Raw genomic sequence first — 15,242 nt, 5'->3', positions numbered from 1 at the left:
ATTTAAAGGCGGGTCTTATTGCTCCACCAGGAAGGTCTCGATCGTTTCCAGACACAATGTGAATATTTATTTTACAATAATAATTAAACTCGGATTTTAATTCATCAGATTTGATTTACACCGTTTATTATTTATCATATAAGATTTCTGTGGATCGTTCACACTGGTGAGTTCTGTCTGCAACTGCGCATGTCACGTGTTTATGCATGTGCGTAATAATCGGTACATTTACTCATTCATTTCACTAACCACTTTATCCTGGTCAGGGTCGCTGGAATCTTGAGCTATCAGAAAGCACTGGGCGCAGGGTAGGCATACAGCCCGCACAGGTCGTTTAAACGATACGAGGCATCACGCATTCACACACGCCCGGTTCAAGCCACCTTCTGCATGTTGTGGGGTGAAAGGAAAGCACAGTACCCAGAGAAAACATAAACAAACAAGTGCAGAACAGTATTTCTATCCTGACTCTTTTTCACATCGACAATACCCCCTCATGTGCTCATATATACAGAGCAGGAGGCATCACTAAATGCTTAAATGAGTTTAAAATCTATTGATTGATTGATTGATTGAATCCTTTATTGATCCCTGAAGGAAATTCGAGTGTTACAGCAGCAATTCACAAACATCACAACAATCTATCTATTGCAAAAATAGACCTGAGTTTACTTAAAATAAAACAAAGAAGAATAAAAATAAAATGAACAATTAAAATATAATGTAAATAAGAAGGACTAAAAGATTAAATCGAGCGATTAAATTGTGCGCTGTGTAAATCAGATTTTAACCTGACTGATCAAATAGGAAAGACTTTGATGCGCCGAGTTGGACAGCATCATCATCGCCATTATCGAAACAGCAGTTGGAAGAACGGTCATCTGCCTGTCCAGTAAACGTTCCACTGGACACTGTAGGATCGATACCAAGGAGTGCTGGAGCTGATCTGAGGGCTTGGTGGTCCAAAACCTTATTAAGATTTAATTGTTTAATTGTTTGTTGTTTCTTTCATCAGCAGGAGGGCAGTCTGTAGCCTAGTGGTTAAGGTACTGGACTAGTAATCAAAAGGTCGCTGGTTCAAGCCCCATAACTGCCAGGTTGTCAGTGTTGAGCCCTTGAGTAAGACCCTTAACTCTCAATTGCTTAGACTGTACACTGTCACACTACTGTAAGTCTTTTTGGATAAAGGCGTCCGCTAAATGCTGAAAATGTAAATTGTTTCATTTATCACCCAACTGCAAATTCACAAAAATAATTCCATCCAGGTTCTTCATCACGGCTCGTGTTTGCTACCATAGTAACACGTTCCTGTATTATTGTGGTTTTCATTCATCTTTCTTTTTCTTTATATAAATTTCTGTATATAAAACCTTTAAGCCGACTAAAAGCTTTGTTATTGAACTGTCACACCAGTCCAACTCCCACTAATGAGAATTCAAGGATTCACTGATATTTTTAGTGATTTATTTCAGCGTGTACAGAGTCGTGACTGCAGATTTTTGCTTTTTGGGAGGCTGGATGATGTGCATTTGCACCAGTCGGGGTGTGAAGATACTGATGTGGTGCAGGGTGTGGTGAATAAAACATGTAAACAGGAGCAGGTAGTGCTGATGGAGATTCTGGCTGCACATTATTAACGTCTCACCACATTAAACCACGTTTGCACACCCCTGGTGACAGAGAAAAGCACATAAATCATCTTCATTCTGTAAATGTCGTGTTCAGAGGATCCTTGTACTTTAATTCCATCCAGTCCCTCTTCTCTCAGAAATAATTGAGCGGGCGTCGGGACCGGCGGCACCTCAGAGACTCGCCGCTCGACACGTTCTCCTCTGCAGATTTACCACCTAGCCGACCCTCTCTGTTAATCTCGTTTTTTGCACAGAATGATGGAGTTTCCTGAAGGTTTTAACCAGCTAGAGCTGCTAGAAACCCACGGCCACATGATTCCGGTGGGGACGGAGAGCGCCTGGGACGAGGACGAGGAGTGTGAGGACAGTGGTGATGATGATGATGAAGGTGACCACAGTGAGGAGTGGTATCTACAGCAGGAACAGAGACGAGAAGATAACCCAGCAGAGCTGATGCTCTGGGCCGCTGAGAGGAACCGAGTGAGTGGTTTTAACTCAGAATTAAAACTCTGTACATTTATAATACAGGATCAAGTTCAACGTTTATTTATCACACACAGGTCATACAGGGTGTAACCAGCAGTGAGATGTTTTAACAACTGCTCAGTTACAGCAGTACCAAAGAACTAAGGGTAGAAAACCTAATGTACACAATAGAAATAACTTTACACTAAATATAGATAAAATTAGAAAAATGTGAGTAGAGACAAAAACATTAAATAGAAATATTAGGTTAAAAAAGGTGCAATGTTAGATTAAAGTAAATGCAGTGTGTGTAAGGTGCATTTAATTTTACCGTTTGTGTGTCTGTCTGTGTATGTGTGTCTCTGTGTGTGTGTTTGTGTGATTGTGTGTCTGTATGTGTGTGTTTGTATGTATATATATTTTTATGTGTTTGTGTGTGTGTGTTTGTCTGTGTGTGTGTTTGTCTCTATGTGTTTGTGTGTGTGTGTTTTATGTTTGTGTGTGTGTGTGTGTGTTACGGCATGTTTGCATGTCATTTGAAAATATTAAAGGTTCCTGACGCCACACAAGCTCAGTAATAAAGAAGTGTAATAAACCACCGCACACAGGAGGAAGTGTGTGTGTGTGTGTGTGTGTGTGTGTGTGTGTGTGTAGGTGCAATAGAAAGGTCTCCACATCTAAATTATGTACAGTTTCACTACTGAGTCATTCGTACGCAAACAGAAATGTTTGAACAAACGGCGTGCCTCCTCACTTGACGTGTTTCCCTCAGCGTGAGGTTACGGCGTCCATATAAATACGACTAGTCCGACTGAACCTGTTAAAATCACATTCAGCCAAGATCGTGAAGAAAATGTAAACTGTTACCTTGGACAGGGAGGGAATTTGGGTGGGTGATGGGATATAATCCAGAAACCACCAGAGAACAGAACTGCCATGAATTAGAAGAGCGTCCGCAGTCGAGAGAGCTTTACTGTCACTGTCGGCTGTGAAGCTGCTGTGTAAGAGAGAAGGTTTAGCTCATAAAACCCTCACCTTATAGCCTAACTGAAGAAAAGGAGGTGGGGGCATTTACTTTTTCCCAGCGTTGCGTGTCATGCGTGTTCTCTGTATGTTTGTAGCTGATCACGGTGGAGCGCCTGATTGGTTCCGATCCGTCCCTCGTTAACTGTCGCGACGACGACGGGTACACTCCCCTCCACCGGGCGGCGTACAGCGGCCACGCCTCCCTCCTGTCCTTCCTCCTGGACTCCGGCGCCGACCTCCACGCCAGGACCGCTGACGGCTGGACGCCGCTCCACAGCGCCTCCCGCTGGGGGCACGCCGCCGTGGCCTCGTCTCTCCTGCGCCGGGGGGCGGAGGTCAACGCCGTGACGGAGGGCCGGCTCACGCCTCTGCAGCTGGCGGCGGGAAATCCTGCGGCGGGTCAGACCCTCGAACTTCTGCTCTCGCGGCGCACCCTGCAGGCGGGACTGAAGAACAGCGCCGGGGAGACGGCGTCCGACATCGCGCTCCGGAAAACCGCGCACTACGGTCTGTTCGAGGCGGCCGAGCCCTGCAACAGCGTCGTCCCATGAGAATAACCGGAAATATTACAGAGTGATGAGATTCACCACACCTGCCCCAGAGCACCTGGGGTTTCGGTTTTTACAAGGCTGCGAACACCCTACAGGTCACTACAGGTCACTACAGGGCTCCAAACAGCCCTGTGCACCCCCAAAGCACCCTACAATGCTCTACATGTCTACACACCCATCACAGTCCCCCACAGAACCCTACAAGAGCCCAAATACCTCACAAAAACTCAACACACTACCCACAGCACCTTACTGCCCCTCTCAAAATCTTTACAGCCTCCCCACAACACCCTACACACACACCCAGCACCTTACAGGACCCTAAAAAGCCCTATGCACCCCCAGATCACCCAACAAGTGCTCTTCTTACTCTACACACCCTTCACAGGACCTTAGAGTCCCCCTTAGAACCCTGCACACCACACAGAACCCTGCAGGACCCCAAAAAACCCTATGTACCCCCACAAGTGCTATACATGCTCTACACACCCCTCACATCACCTTACAGTCCCCCACAGAATTCTACAGCTCCCCACATGACCCTACAGGACCCCAAACAGTTCTATTCACCCTACAAGAGCCCAAACATCTACACCCCTTTACAGCACCTTACAGTCTGTCACAGAACCCTACAGGTCTCCACAGCCTTCTACAGGGCCCTAAAAAGCCTTATGCACCCCCACAGCCTCCTACAAGAGCCCAAACAACCTCCACAAACTCCACACATCCCCAAAGCACCTTACTGTTCCCCTCAAAATCCCTACAGCCTCCCTACAACACCCTACACACACCCTCAGCACCCTACAGGCCCCCCAGTCAGTCCACCCGGTGTGTGATGGGTGAACCATGTGCTGCCGGAGCTCTTCACGATGTTCGGGCTCATCACCGCACTAAAGCGACTCTCAGTCTCATCATGACTGAGGAATCCGGTGGATCAGCTTTCGGCTTTTATTTAAGCGTAGCCGCGGCGTTCACGTCTGTGTTTCCTTCAAAAGCTCATTCACACTCCGGCACTGCGGGGCCCCGAACAAAGAACCTTTCAGGCCAGATGGGCTTCTGCTGCTGCCACGTCAGGCCTGAAAGGAGCTGCTGTGTGTGAAGCCCTTCCTGCCCCGCCCCACCTCGGCACGCCTCGCCTCGATAGGGTAAAGTGACAGAGTCCCCGAGTTCCACAGAGCACAAAACCAAACTCCAGCTGAGTGGGAGTGGGAGTGGGAGCGGATCTTCAGTTCTTACACATGCACAGAGCGGAACGATAAACGTCAGGTATGAACCTCTGAAGCTCATCTGTCCACAGAGAAGCCGAACGTCATGTGTGCTGGTAGTCATGGTGCACGGCTCGGACCTGCGACTGTTCGTCCTGGCGCTCGTCTTCACGTTCACGATGCTTGCGCTCAGTCCGTTGAGCCTCCCGGTCCCGGAGCCGGACGTTTCCGCTCGGACCGCCGGGCGCACCGAATTACGTAACGTCACCCTGCTGGTGTGGTGGCTCCCGTTCGGGAACGGGCTTCAGCGTACAGACTGCGCGGCGAGCTACGGCGTACCGGGCTGTTCGGTGACGGCGGACAGGCGTGAATACGAGCGCGCCGACGCCGTCATCATGCACCACCGCGAGCTGGCGGCGAAACGGAGCGACCTGCCGACGGGGGTGCGGCCGGCGGCGCAGAAGTGGATCTGGATGAACTTCGAGTCGCCGTCTCACTCCGGGTTCTTGTACGAGTTTGACGGAATGTTTAATCTCACCATGTCGTACCGGCCGGGCTCCGACATCTTCCTGCCGTACGGTTACCTGAACCGGCGGCGCAGTGCCGGGCAGGTCCGCGTGAACCGTAAACGTGGACTGGTGGCGTGGGTGATCAGTAACTGGCGCCCAGAGCAGGACCGGGTTCAGTTTTACCTCCGACTGCGGCGCTTCCTTCCCGTGGATCTGTACGGGCGGCGTTTCCGGCCTCTGCTGAACGACAGCGTGGTGCGGACCGTCTCCGCTTACAAGTTCTACCTGGCCTTCGAGAACTCCATCCACCTGGATTACATCACGGAGAAGCTCTGGCACAACGCGCTGGCCGCCGGAGCCGTTCCCGTGGTGCTCGGACCGCCGCGTGAGAACTACGAGCGCTTCCTGCCCGCCGACGCCTTCATCCACGTCCAGGACTTCAAAGGGCCGCGTGAGCTGGCCGCGTACCTCAAACACCTGGACCGAAACCCCGCCCGGTACCGCCGTTACCTGGAGTGGAGGCGGGACTACAGCGTGCATGTGACCACGTTCTGGGAGGAGCATTACTGCACCGCGTGCCAGGCCGTCCGAGCCTGTCGCCACGTCAACAACACCGTCACGGACCTGAAGTTCTGGTTCCAGTCCTGAGTCTGATGGTTTATTTATGTTAATAAAGATCAGTGGAGGTGACGTGGTGGATTCATTCATTCATTCTCACTGACCGCTCTCTCCTGGTCAGGGTCGCAGTGGGTTCAGGCACCAGGGGCAGGAATATGGATCATAACACACTTACACACACGATCACTCCCTCACAAGAACCTAACAACAGGTCATTTAGAGAATCTAATCCAACTGCTGCATGTTCTCTGGAGGTAAGAGGAAGACAGAGAACATGCCAAACTCCTCAGAGAAACAAACCTTCATAGGGTCAGGTTGTTAGTGCGGCACCCATCCATACACTAGATGGCCATGAGTTCAGGTGCTTCAGTGCATGATCCCATGAACGCTTGTATTTTCTTCCTGAATGAGCACAACACACTCACACATCTTGTTGAAAGCCCGTCTAAATAGTTCTGGAATTGGAGGTCCACTTGTAGACATTTGTAGATGTAGCCTAGTGGTTAAGGTACAGGACTAGTAATCAGAAGGTCGCCAGTTCAAGCCCCACCACTGCCAGGTTGCCACTGTTGGGCCCTTGAGCGAGGCCCTTAACCCTCAATTGCTCAGACTGTATACTGTCACAGTACTGTAAGTCACTCTAGATAAAAGCGTGTGCTAAATGCCGAAGATGTAAACGTCCGACTTGCTCATGGTCAGGTGTCCACATACTTCTGGCTGTATTTATTCCTCCATCAGCCAATTTCATTTCATCCTGGTCAGGCGCGCAGTGGGTCCGACTTCCTTGGAATTGCTGGGCGCAATACAGTTCAACACCCCGGTAACAGGACAACAATCTATCACAGGGCCTTGCCAAGCCAAACGGGTGTAGCCGATGACGTCTGTGTAGACGCCCGACCAGCCGATAGCACAGCTAAGATTCAAACCCGGATCCCAGTTGCCCATGGTGAAAACTGAGGATTATTTTTCTCTCCAACCAATCAAACACTAGAAAAACTGCTGGACAGAACTGCTCATCAGAAGAACGCTGGTTCCAATCACGATACTGACAAAGTACCATGGTTGGGCCCCTGTGCAAGGCCCTTAACTTTCATTCTCATGCATTGTAGCAGATTATTTACAGCGGTCGAACAATCCTGTGTTTATCTTATGTTCATACACACTGTAATAAACCTTTAATAACCCTGAACATCACAGCTTCACCAGTCCTGACATCCTGACCTGCCGTGTGTGGAAACAGAAGCGTGTTATGAGTTCTGCTTCACCAGGAGTTCTCATTTAAATTTAATTTCATCCTCTCGGACTGGATCTGATTGGATTTATGTAAACCTCGCCGTGCAAACCGAGCATGCAGCATCCACAACGTGCGCTCCTGTTCCAGAACGTTTCCGACAGAATTCATTTGTCCTGAAGTAAAACGTTCGCTGTTTTATTTACCTCGAGTGTTACGAGCCTGATTTTGGTTCTCTGCTGAGCAAAAACGATACGCTGAACCGGACCGGACGGGTATTCTTGTTAGCTCTTTAGTTTCCCTGATTAGAAAAACTGCAGCACTCAGGAGTCCAACAAACTTCCACTCCTCACAGAACCAAACATTCAGACCGAGACAAGATTCACTCGTACTCTACAGCAGTGCTCCCCAACCACCGGTCCGTGGGTCATTTATTACCGGGCCGCACAGAAAGGATAAATAATTAGAGACGTTACAAGAGCAATTACATTTCCAAAACTCTTCAGGTGTTTTTGTCTCTTATCACCACTAGCAGCGTCTCATTGCAGTGTAAAAAGCTCAGCATTCACACTGATCTTCCATTCTATATTTATTCTATAATAAATCCTCCCGGCCCTGCCTGTCCGTGAAGTTATATATTATATGAAACCGGTCCATGGTGCAAAAAAGGTTGTGGAGCGCTGCTCTACAGAACTGCTGAATAATAAAGTCAACTTGCTTGGTTGGAACACTATGTGGACGCCCCTTCTAATCTTTAAATTCACATGTTTCAGCCACAACAGTCGCTAACAGGTGTAATAAATCAATCATATAAAGAAAATGATGCTGCCAACTTTGCCGCAACAGTTTAGGGAAGGTCTTGTCCTGTTCCAGCATGAGCGAGCTCTATAAAGACGTGAAGAAAAGCTCGAGTGTCCTGCACAGAGCCCTGAGCTCAGCCCCACTCACCAGCTCTGGGATGAACCGGAACACCGACCTCTTATATACAGGTTTTGTGAGAAGCTTCTCAGAACATCGGCTGTTGTTCTAGCTGAATAGATCACACAGACGTCGCTCTGATTTAATAGATTTTTGTTTTTGTAATTAATAAGATGCTCCACAAAACCAAGTGCTCGTGTATCACGCATAGTGTGTAAACATCACTGAAGGAACTGAACGCCGTCACCTTTCAGCCTCCAGCGAAACGTTTCTACCTGCAGTTTTAACCTTTAGAGGAATTCGTTTTCTCTCAGAGCGGAAACTTTCATTCCTTTTTATTTTCTCATTTCAACAGCAGGCAGCAGAACCGTCTCCTCTCTACTGGGGTAAAAATCTGTTAAATAAATGAGGAATCAAATTGAGCCAGCGCCGGTTCATCCCCACAGTTTAAAAAGTTCACACGCTCCTCTCAAACCTCGGCAGAAGAACACGGTGTAAAGGACGTCCGCTTCTCATTTCCATAATGAAATGAACATCTCGAGCCTTGTGTGACATTTTTACGCGTGAAAATACAGGTCGAGTGATGCTAATTATTCAGTTCAGCACAGAACTCTAATGAAACCAGATTTTTGGAAATGGAACACGATCAAAACAGGTGAACAAAATCTGAACGTTCTGTACTGATGGAAGTGTTCCAAACGGGACGCTCAGTTCTGATACGCTGTGTTAATAAATCACTCTTGATATTTGAAGACGACCACGACCGATCCCAGGGTGACATTTACACACGCGCAGCTCTCCAGTGGAGTCCCACATTCCCCTGGATATTTTTGGTTGGTGGACGATTCTCAATCCAGCAGTGACAGTGAGGTGTTTCAGAACTCCAGCAGCGCTGCTGTGTCTGATCCACTCATACCAGCACAACACACACTAACACACCACCACCATGTCAGTGTCACTGCAGTGCTGAGAATCATCCACCACCTAAATAATACCTGCTCTGTGGTGGTCCTGTGGGGGTCCTGACCATTGAAGAACAGGGTGAAAGGGGGTAACAAAGCATGCAGAGAAACAGATGGACTACAGTCAGTAATTGTAGAACTACAAAGTGCTTCTATATGGTAAGTGGAGCTGATAAAATGGACACTGAGTGTAGAAACAAGGAGGTGATTTTAATGTTATGGCTGATCAGTGTATAATTAAGTTCACATTGCAGGTATTTTGTCTTTGTATAAAACAAAGTAAATAAAGTAAAGCTCTCAGAGTTGATGATGAATCCACAATTAAAACATATTTGTGTCCTTTAAAAACAACAAAAAATATTCAAGGTTTTGTCCTACTGAACGGCCGATTCTAGTTTCCATGGTAACAATCAGATCTTTATATCTGACAGTGATTAAGACTTTATTTTTTACCTTTTTATGTAAAGTTACTTTCCTTTTTTCTCATTTTCTTTGTGTATTTAAGAGATGTGATTCGTGGATTCATTTTTCTGAAGGCTGTTTAATTATTTTTATAATTAAGTTTATGTTCTTTTTGTTTATTATTATTTGTATTCTCTTTGAATTTTTGTATAAAAAGATGCAGGACACACACACACACACACACACACAATTACCTATATGGCAATTTAGTGTCTCCAATTAACCTCACTGCGTGTTTTTGGACTGTGGGAGGAAACCGGAGCTCCCAGAGGAAACCCACACAGACACGGGGAGAACATGCAAACTCCACACAGACAGGATCAAACCCAGCACCTTCTTGCTGTGAGGTGACAGTGCTACCCACCGAGCCACCGTGCCGCCCGGATTGGCTAATTAGATGTATGTAAATAAATTGAGGTGCCCTGAATTCTGCACTTGAGTCATGAGTGAATTTGCCCAAAAAAAGATCCAAACACTGAGAGAAAATTAACTGCATGATTTTAGGTTTGGCTGAATTCTGTGCAGCTGGTAGTGTGGGTGCGACACAAAAGCATGGCACCCAGGGTCCCGGGTTCAAATCCTGCCTTTAGTCACTGACTTGCATGACTTAAATTTTGCATGTTTTCCCCAGTCGACATGGGTTTTATCTGGATGCTCCGGCTTGGCTGCTGGATGGATTTGGGTTTCATGTCGTGTTTTCAGCTATTCCTAGACATGGCTGGATTACTGACCGGGCCAGTGGGGCCAGCGCCCAGGGGTCCTTGAGGTCAGGGGGCCCCGGGGGGGCCCTGGCCCAAAACATTTTGCGATGCCTATCAACATTTATGATACAATATATTTTTATTTCCGAGGGCCCTCCATTTTAAGGATCCTCTGACTATTAGGGACTTTGACCCCAGGGCCTCTTGGGGGCCCTAGCCATGCTTTTGGGGCCCCTAGCCATGCTTTTGGGGCCCCTAGCCAACTCTTTGCCCAGGGGCCCAGACTATCCTTAATCCGTCCTTGTTCCTAGACCCCCGCGACCCATACCAGGTGAAAAGTTACTGAAAATAAGGAAACTCTGGATGTACGGTCAATAGCGCCCTTAATACCACCAACAGGGGGCGCTAAGAGCCTTCAGGTGTAGATCTGCAATTTGCAATAACCTGTAATCATCTAAACAGCAAAGCTGCTCTCATCCAGAACTCTGTGATTGGATTAATAAACATGAATTTGCATATTAATGAGTCTGTATTAACACAAAAATAATACAATAACAGTAACAGTAATCATTAACCTCACTGATCTCCTTTAGGAATGTTGATTGTGAGCCTGCATGGCCTTACAGACTCCCAGTAAAGTGAAGCCTGTTATGGCTGTAAATTAAGGGCAACTATGTTTTGGAATGTGATGTGAAAAATGCTCATGGTCGGGTGTCCACATACTTTTGTCTTTATTGTGTATTTGTGCCCACCAGGTCTGAACCAGAGTTAAATGAGATGGTTAGAGAGAGTGGAACTGGTAACCCACTGGTGCACAGTGTGGAATGTGTATACACAAACCCACAGTCTGCCCAGTAATTAGGGTTACGGTGTGGGAGCCCGGTGCATTCTGGGACAGCTAAAAATGGCCCTGTGAGAAAGACGCGTGTTTTTGTATAGTTCTCTCTGGAGAATTGGATAAAAAATGTCAGTTTTTATCTCATCCTACTGCACAAGCCCACGAAGAACTACACACTTACAGTTTCAGCATTTAGAAGACGCTTTTATTCAACAGTGGCAACCTGGCAGTGATGGGGCTTGAACCAGCAACCTTTCGATTACTAGTCCAGTACCTTAACCGCTAGGCTACAACTGCCTGTAATATTTAAGTTCCTATTTGCTTAACCCTGAGAATCATTTACATTTGTGGCATTTAGCAGAAGCATTTGAGCAACTGAGGGTTCAGGGCCATGTTTAAGGGCCCAACAGTGGCAACTTGGCAATGGTGGGGCTTGAACCTGCAACCTTATGATTACTAGGCCAGTGACAGTGAGCTACCACTACATATGGTGCATATAGTTTCTCTCCTCACACACACACACAGTGGCACACTGGCAGTGGTGGGGCTTAAACTAGTGACCTTTTGATTACTAGTCCAGTACCTTAACCACTAGGCTACAGCTGCCTACCAATTTAAAGCACCCAACCCACCTTCTGCATCTTTTTGGTATCAGGAGAAACTCGCATAGACTCGAGGAGAACATGTCACACTTCCTACAGACTCCGCCCAAAGGTGAGATTTGAACCCATCTCAGCGGGACCCGCTCTACCAGCTGCACCACAGTTTTAAGCTTGATTAATCGTGCACCTTTATTACACCTGTTAGTAATTGTTGTGGCTGAAAACATGAACTCTGTAATTAGAAGAGACTTTAATTACCCGACAGCCGTTACTTTTATCCACACGGTGTAGGTGTGCGCTCATTTTAAAGCCTCCACTGACACACGGACCAGCTGCTGCCACCGGGAGCGATTGGCACTTTCTGAAGGAGCCACTTGACCCCCTGATCTGAATGAGCTTCAGCGATGAGGTGCAGGGACGCTGTGGAAGATAAGTGCACATGCAGAGCTGTGATTACTGCTTTAGTAAATGTCAGACGGGTGGGGAGGTGGTGCTGGGTTCAGGGAGTGAAGCGTGGAGAAAAGTTAACAACAAAGTAAAGCGCAGTGAGAGAATGCTTTTAAAGGTCCGACTGCTGGAAGTGTAAAGTTCACACGGCTTTACATTTATTTACTAGATTGTGGATGTTAACTTCCGCTACGCTTAGCTACTCTAAACTAGCGCCTACTGAGATCCACGTACGGGTTAACACGCCACACTACAACATTCCCACCACGTGTTAGGATCTGATAACCAAGTGATTATGTATGTGAGGTCATTATTGTAAACAAAAGAAAATACAAGCGCTCTTCACAAATTTAGGTTCTGCTCGGTGAGGGTGGAGGAGGAGGAATCGGGCGTGTCCAAGAGGCGCTTATAGTCCTGATTTAGCTCCATCTGATTTCCACCTGTTTGGTTCTGTTCTGTTTGGTTCTGTTCTGTTGTGTTCTGTTTGGTTCTGTTGTGTTCTGTTTGGTTCTGTTCTGTTCTGTTTGGTTTTGTTCTGTTTGGTTCTGTTCTGTAGTAATCGCTCATGTCTGAGAGACTGAGAGATGCTTATAGTCCTGATTTAGCTCCGTCTGATTTCCACCTTTTTGGAGGCTGAAAGAAGCTTTAAGGGGAAGAAGATTTTCATGTGATGATGATGTGAAAGCACCGGCGCATCAGTGGCTACAAGCTCAAACAAATATGGCATTAGAAAGTTGGTATGACGCTGGAAAAATGCATCAGAAGGCGACAATGTAGAAAAGTGATGGAGTTTGTTTTTAATTCTTAATAAATACAGTTTAAAAGGGTGGACAAAAGTTGTGCACCATGGCGGTGCTATTGACCTGGATGTGCACGCAACAGACACAATGAGTTTAGATAAAATGTAAGGATTCAGTTTCTTTACATTATGCATATTGGGTTTAATAAGACAGTAATAACACAATAATAATATTATAATAATAAATCATGTGATATAATCATAAGAGTGACGCTGCTGGTAACAGCACTGACCAAGTTCCGGGCTCGGCTCATAAATACAAAAAACACATGGTGTTACGTGAATCCAGTCAATGTTGGGACACACGTCATATCAGTGCACCCTTAGTGCTGGTCCCAAGCCCGGGTAAGAGGGTTAAGTCAGGAAGAATGTCCGGTGTAAAAACTGTGCCAAGGAGTTATCTGCTGTTCCACCTCTTAATAGGAGCAACCGAAAGAAATCATTAATTCAGTTTACGCATCCTTGTAGCATGTATAGAACATGAACCCAATATGTACATCATCATGGAGCGAATACATCAAGTTCGACCCCTTAACCCTCACCCACACAAACATAATGCAGAATTATTCCTAATAACCTTCACTGATCAATCGTTTAAAGTTTTACAAAGTTTTTATCCTCGCAAAAGCAGAACAGACAGAATAAAAATGCTTACATTATGTACATACACTACACTGTATTTGAAACGATCCCTGTGTGTGTGTGTGTGTGTGTGTGTGTGTTGCTTGGCCTTGTCCTTCTAGACAGTAAAGGACTGAGACGGCAATAATACGTCTGTGGGAGAGAAATGATAATGAGGTGCATTTTTGTGTCTGTATATACGTATGTTCAAAGCCATGTATTTCAGTATTATGAGCTTCTAAACAGCTATAAACTATTAAATTGATGAAAAGTGCTGCATCAAAACACCGATTATATGAAATATTTGTGGTGCACGACAAGGTCAACAGCTGTTCCTTAAGTATTTAAAAAGATTCTTATTAAATATCAGAGTTAAATATTTTGTGCATGTGAATGAATGGAGCATAAAAGCCGAAAGTTGCTGTCGGGGACCTGAGCACATAAAAAACAGAATCCACACACACACACACACACACACACACACACAGTGCTGTGTAACATAAGTTTAAAGAAGGACATTTTTTGCATTCCATTGTAGGTAGGTAGTAAACAAAGGTAAAGACAGGTATTACTGTAGTAATGAAGGACGGATCTGTGGAAGGAAACTGCACACCTAAATATCTGGAACCAAACTGCCTGAAAGAGAACTTAGCACACAAACCAAATGATGCTTCTCTTCAAAGAAAACGAGCATCAAAGTTCTTCTCTGTACCGGCACCCAAGTGGTGGAACGAGCTTCCCTCGTCTGTCTGAACATCTGAGCTTCTCACTGTCTTCAAAAGATGATTAAAAACCTTCATCACCTCTTTACTGAGCACTTAAGCTGACATGCTCTTACTTACTGACGCTCTTATATGCTCTGGATAAGAGCGTAAAATGTAAATGTAACTGCAAATGACAAAGCACGTCATTGGACTGAAGATAACTGGAGAACTATCGTGTGTTCAGATCAGCTGTGGGTTTGTTCTACTCTAATGATGAAACTCTTTTTAAACCTTATAAAGCCTCGTAAATTCCTGTAAGAGATTGTTTACGATGTGCCAACAAGACAAATGCAGCTCATCGAGTTCCAGAATGCACCAGTTCGCAATTTGGAGTTCCACAGCAAATGATCTGAATACTTTTGTGTCATTTTAAGATCTTCTGACCAGTAGCTTTTAACTGTCCCACACACTCGGATGAGGTCCAAAGGTGACCGGGCTTTCTCTGTGGCTGCCCTGAAACTATGGAGCAGCTCGCCACTTTTTATTAAGGCGTCCACTACAACTGATCATTTTAAATCCAGCTTGAAGACCTATTTATTTTCACAGGCTTTTGGGTTCATGCATGGCTTTTTCTGTGCCAACTGTTTTATTTACATAGATTTTTCTTTTGCTGTATGTCTTTTACTGTATTTGATGTCATTGATTTGCTTTATTATTGTTCTGATATTTTACCGTACAGCACCTTGGGTGACACTTGAGGTCTTTAAAGGCGCTTTATAAATAAACCTGACTTGACTTAAAACAAAACTGCATATATTTGTCTTTGACCCATATACACCAGTTCCCTCCAGAGTGTGAAGAGGCATCGTGCTTCAAGGATCATCAAGCACAAAGGAATTTGGCACGGGACTAACTTCACCCCCCGGGGCATAAAAATATCTCCGAAATATCA

General features: G+C 46.0%; 2 protein-coding genes across 2 annotated transcripts; both read left to right on the top strand.

Annotated features, from left to right (window-relative positions):
- Window positions 1-1,889: 1,889 nt before the first annotated feature.
- ankrd49 (ankyrin repeat domain 49) lies at window positions 1,890-3,686 on the top strand. Its single transcript, XM_062987911.1, has 2 exons — window positions 1,890-2,111; window positions 3,218-3,686. Exons 1-2 carry the CDS (start codon window positions 1,890-1,892, stop codon window positions 3,671-3,673), a joined length of 678 nt encoding a protein of 225 aa, XP_062843981.1. The 3' UTR covers window positions 3,674-3,686.
- Window positions 3,687-4,674: 988 nt separating this feature from the next.
- Window positions 4,675-6,070, top strand: LOC134302724 (alpha-(1,3)-fucosyltransferase 4-like). Its single transcript, XM_062987916.1, has one exon. The coding sequence runs from the start codon at window positions 5,001-5,003 to the stop codon at window positions 6,033-6,035; it is 1,035 nt and encodes a 344-aa protein (XP_062843986.1). The 5' UTR covers window positions 4,675-5,000; the 3' UTR covers window positions 6,036-6,070.
- Window positions 6,071-15,242: the final 9,172 nt, after the last annotated feature.

The sequence above is a fragment of the Trichomycterus rosablanca genome, chromosome 25, assembly GCF_030014385.1.
Source record: "Trichomycterus rosablanca isolate fTriRos1 chromosome 25, fTriRos1.hap1, whole genome shotgun sequence".
NCBI classification, from domain to species: Eukaryota; Metazoa; Chordata; class Actinopteri; order Siluriformes; family Trichomycteridae; genus Trichomycterus; species Trichomycterus rosablanca.
This window is presented reverse-complemented; position numbering and strand designations above follow the sequence as displayed.

Coding starts and splice junctions, on each gene's coding strand:
- ankrd49 (XM_062987911.1), top strand. CDS start 1,890: ATGGAGTTTCCTGAAGGTTTTAACCAGCTAGAGCTGCTAGAAACCCAC. Junction 2,112..3,217: donor GGGCCGCTGAGAGGAACCGA/GTGAGTGGTTTT, acceptor GTATGTTTGTAG/CTGATCACGGTGGAGCGCCT.
- LOC134302724 (XM_062987916.1), top strand. CDS start 5,001: ATGGTGCACGGCTCGGACCTGCGACTGTTCGTCCTGGCGCTCGTCTTC.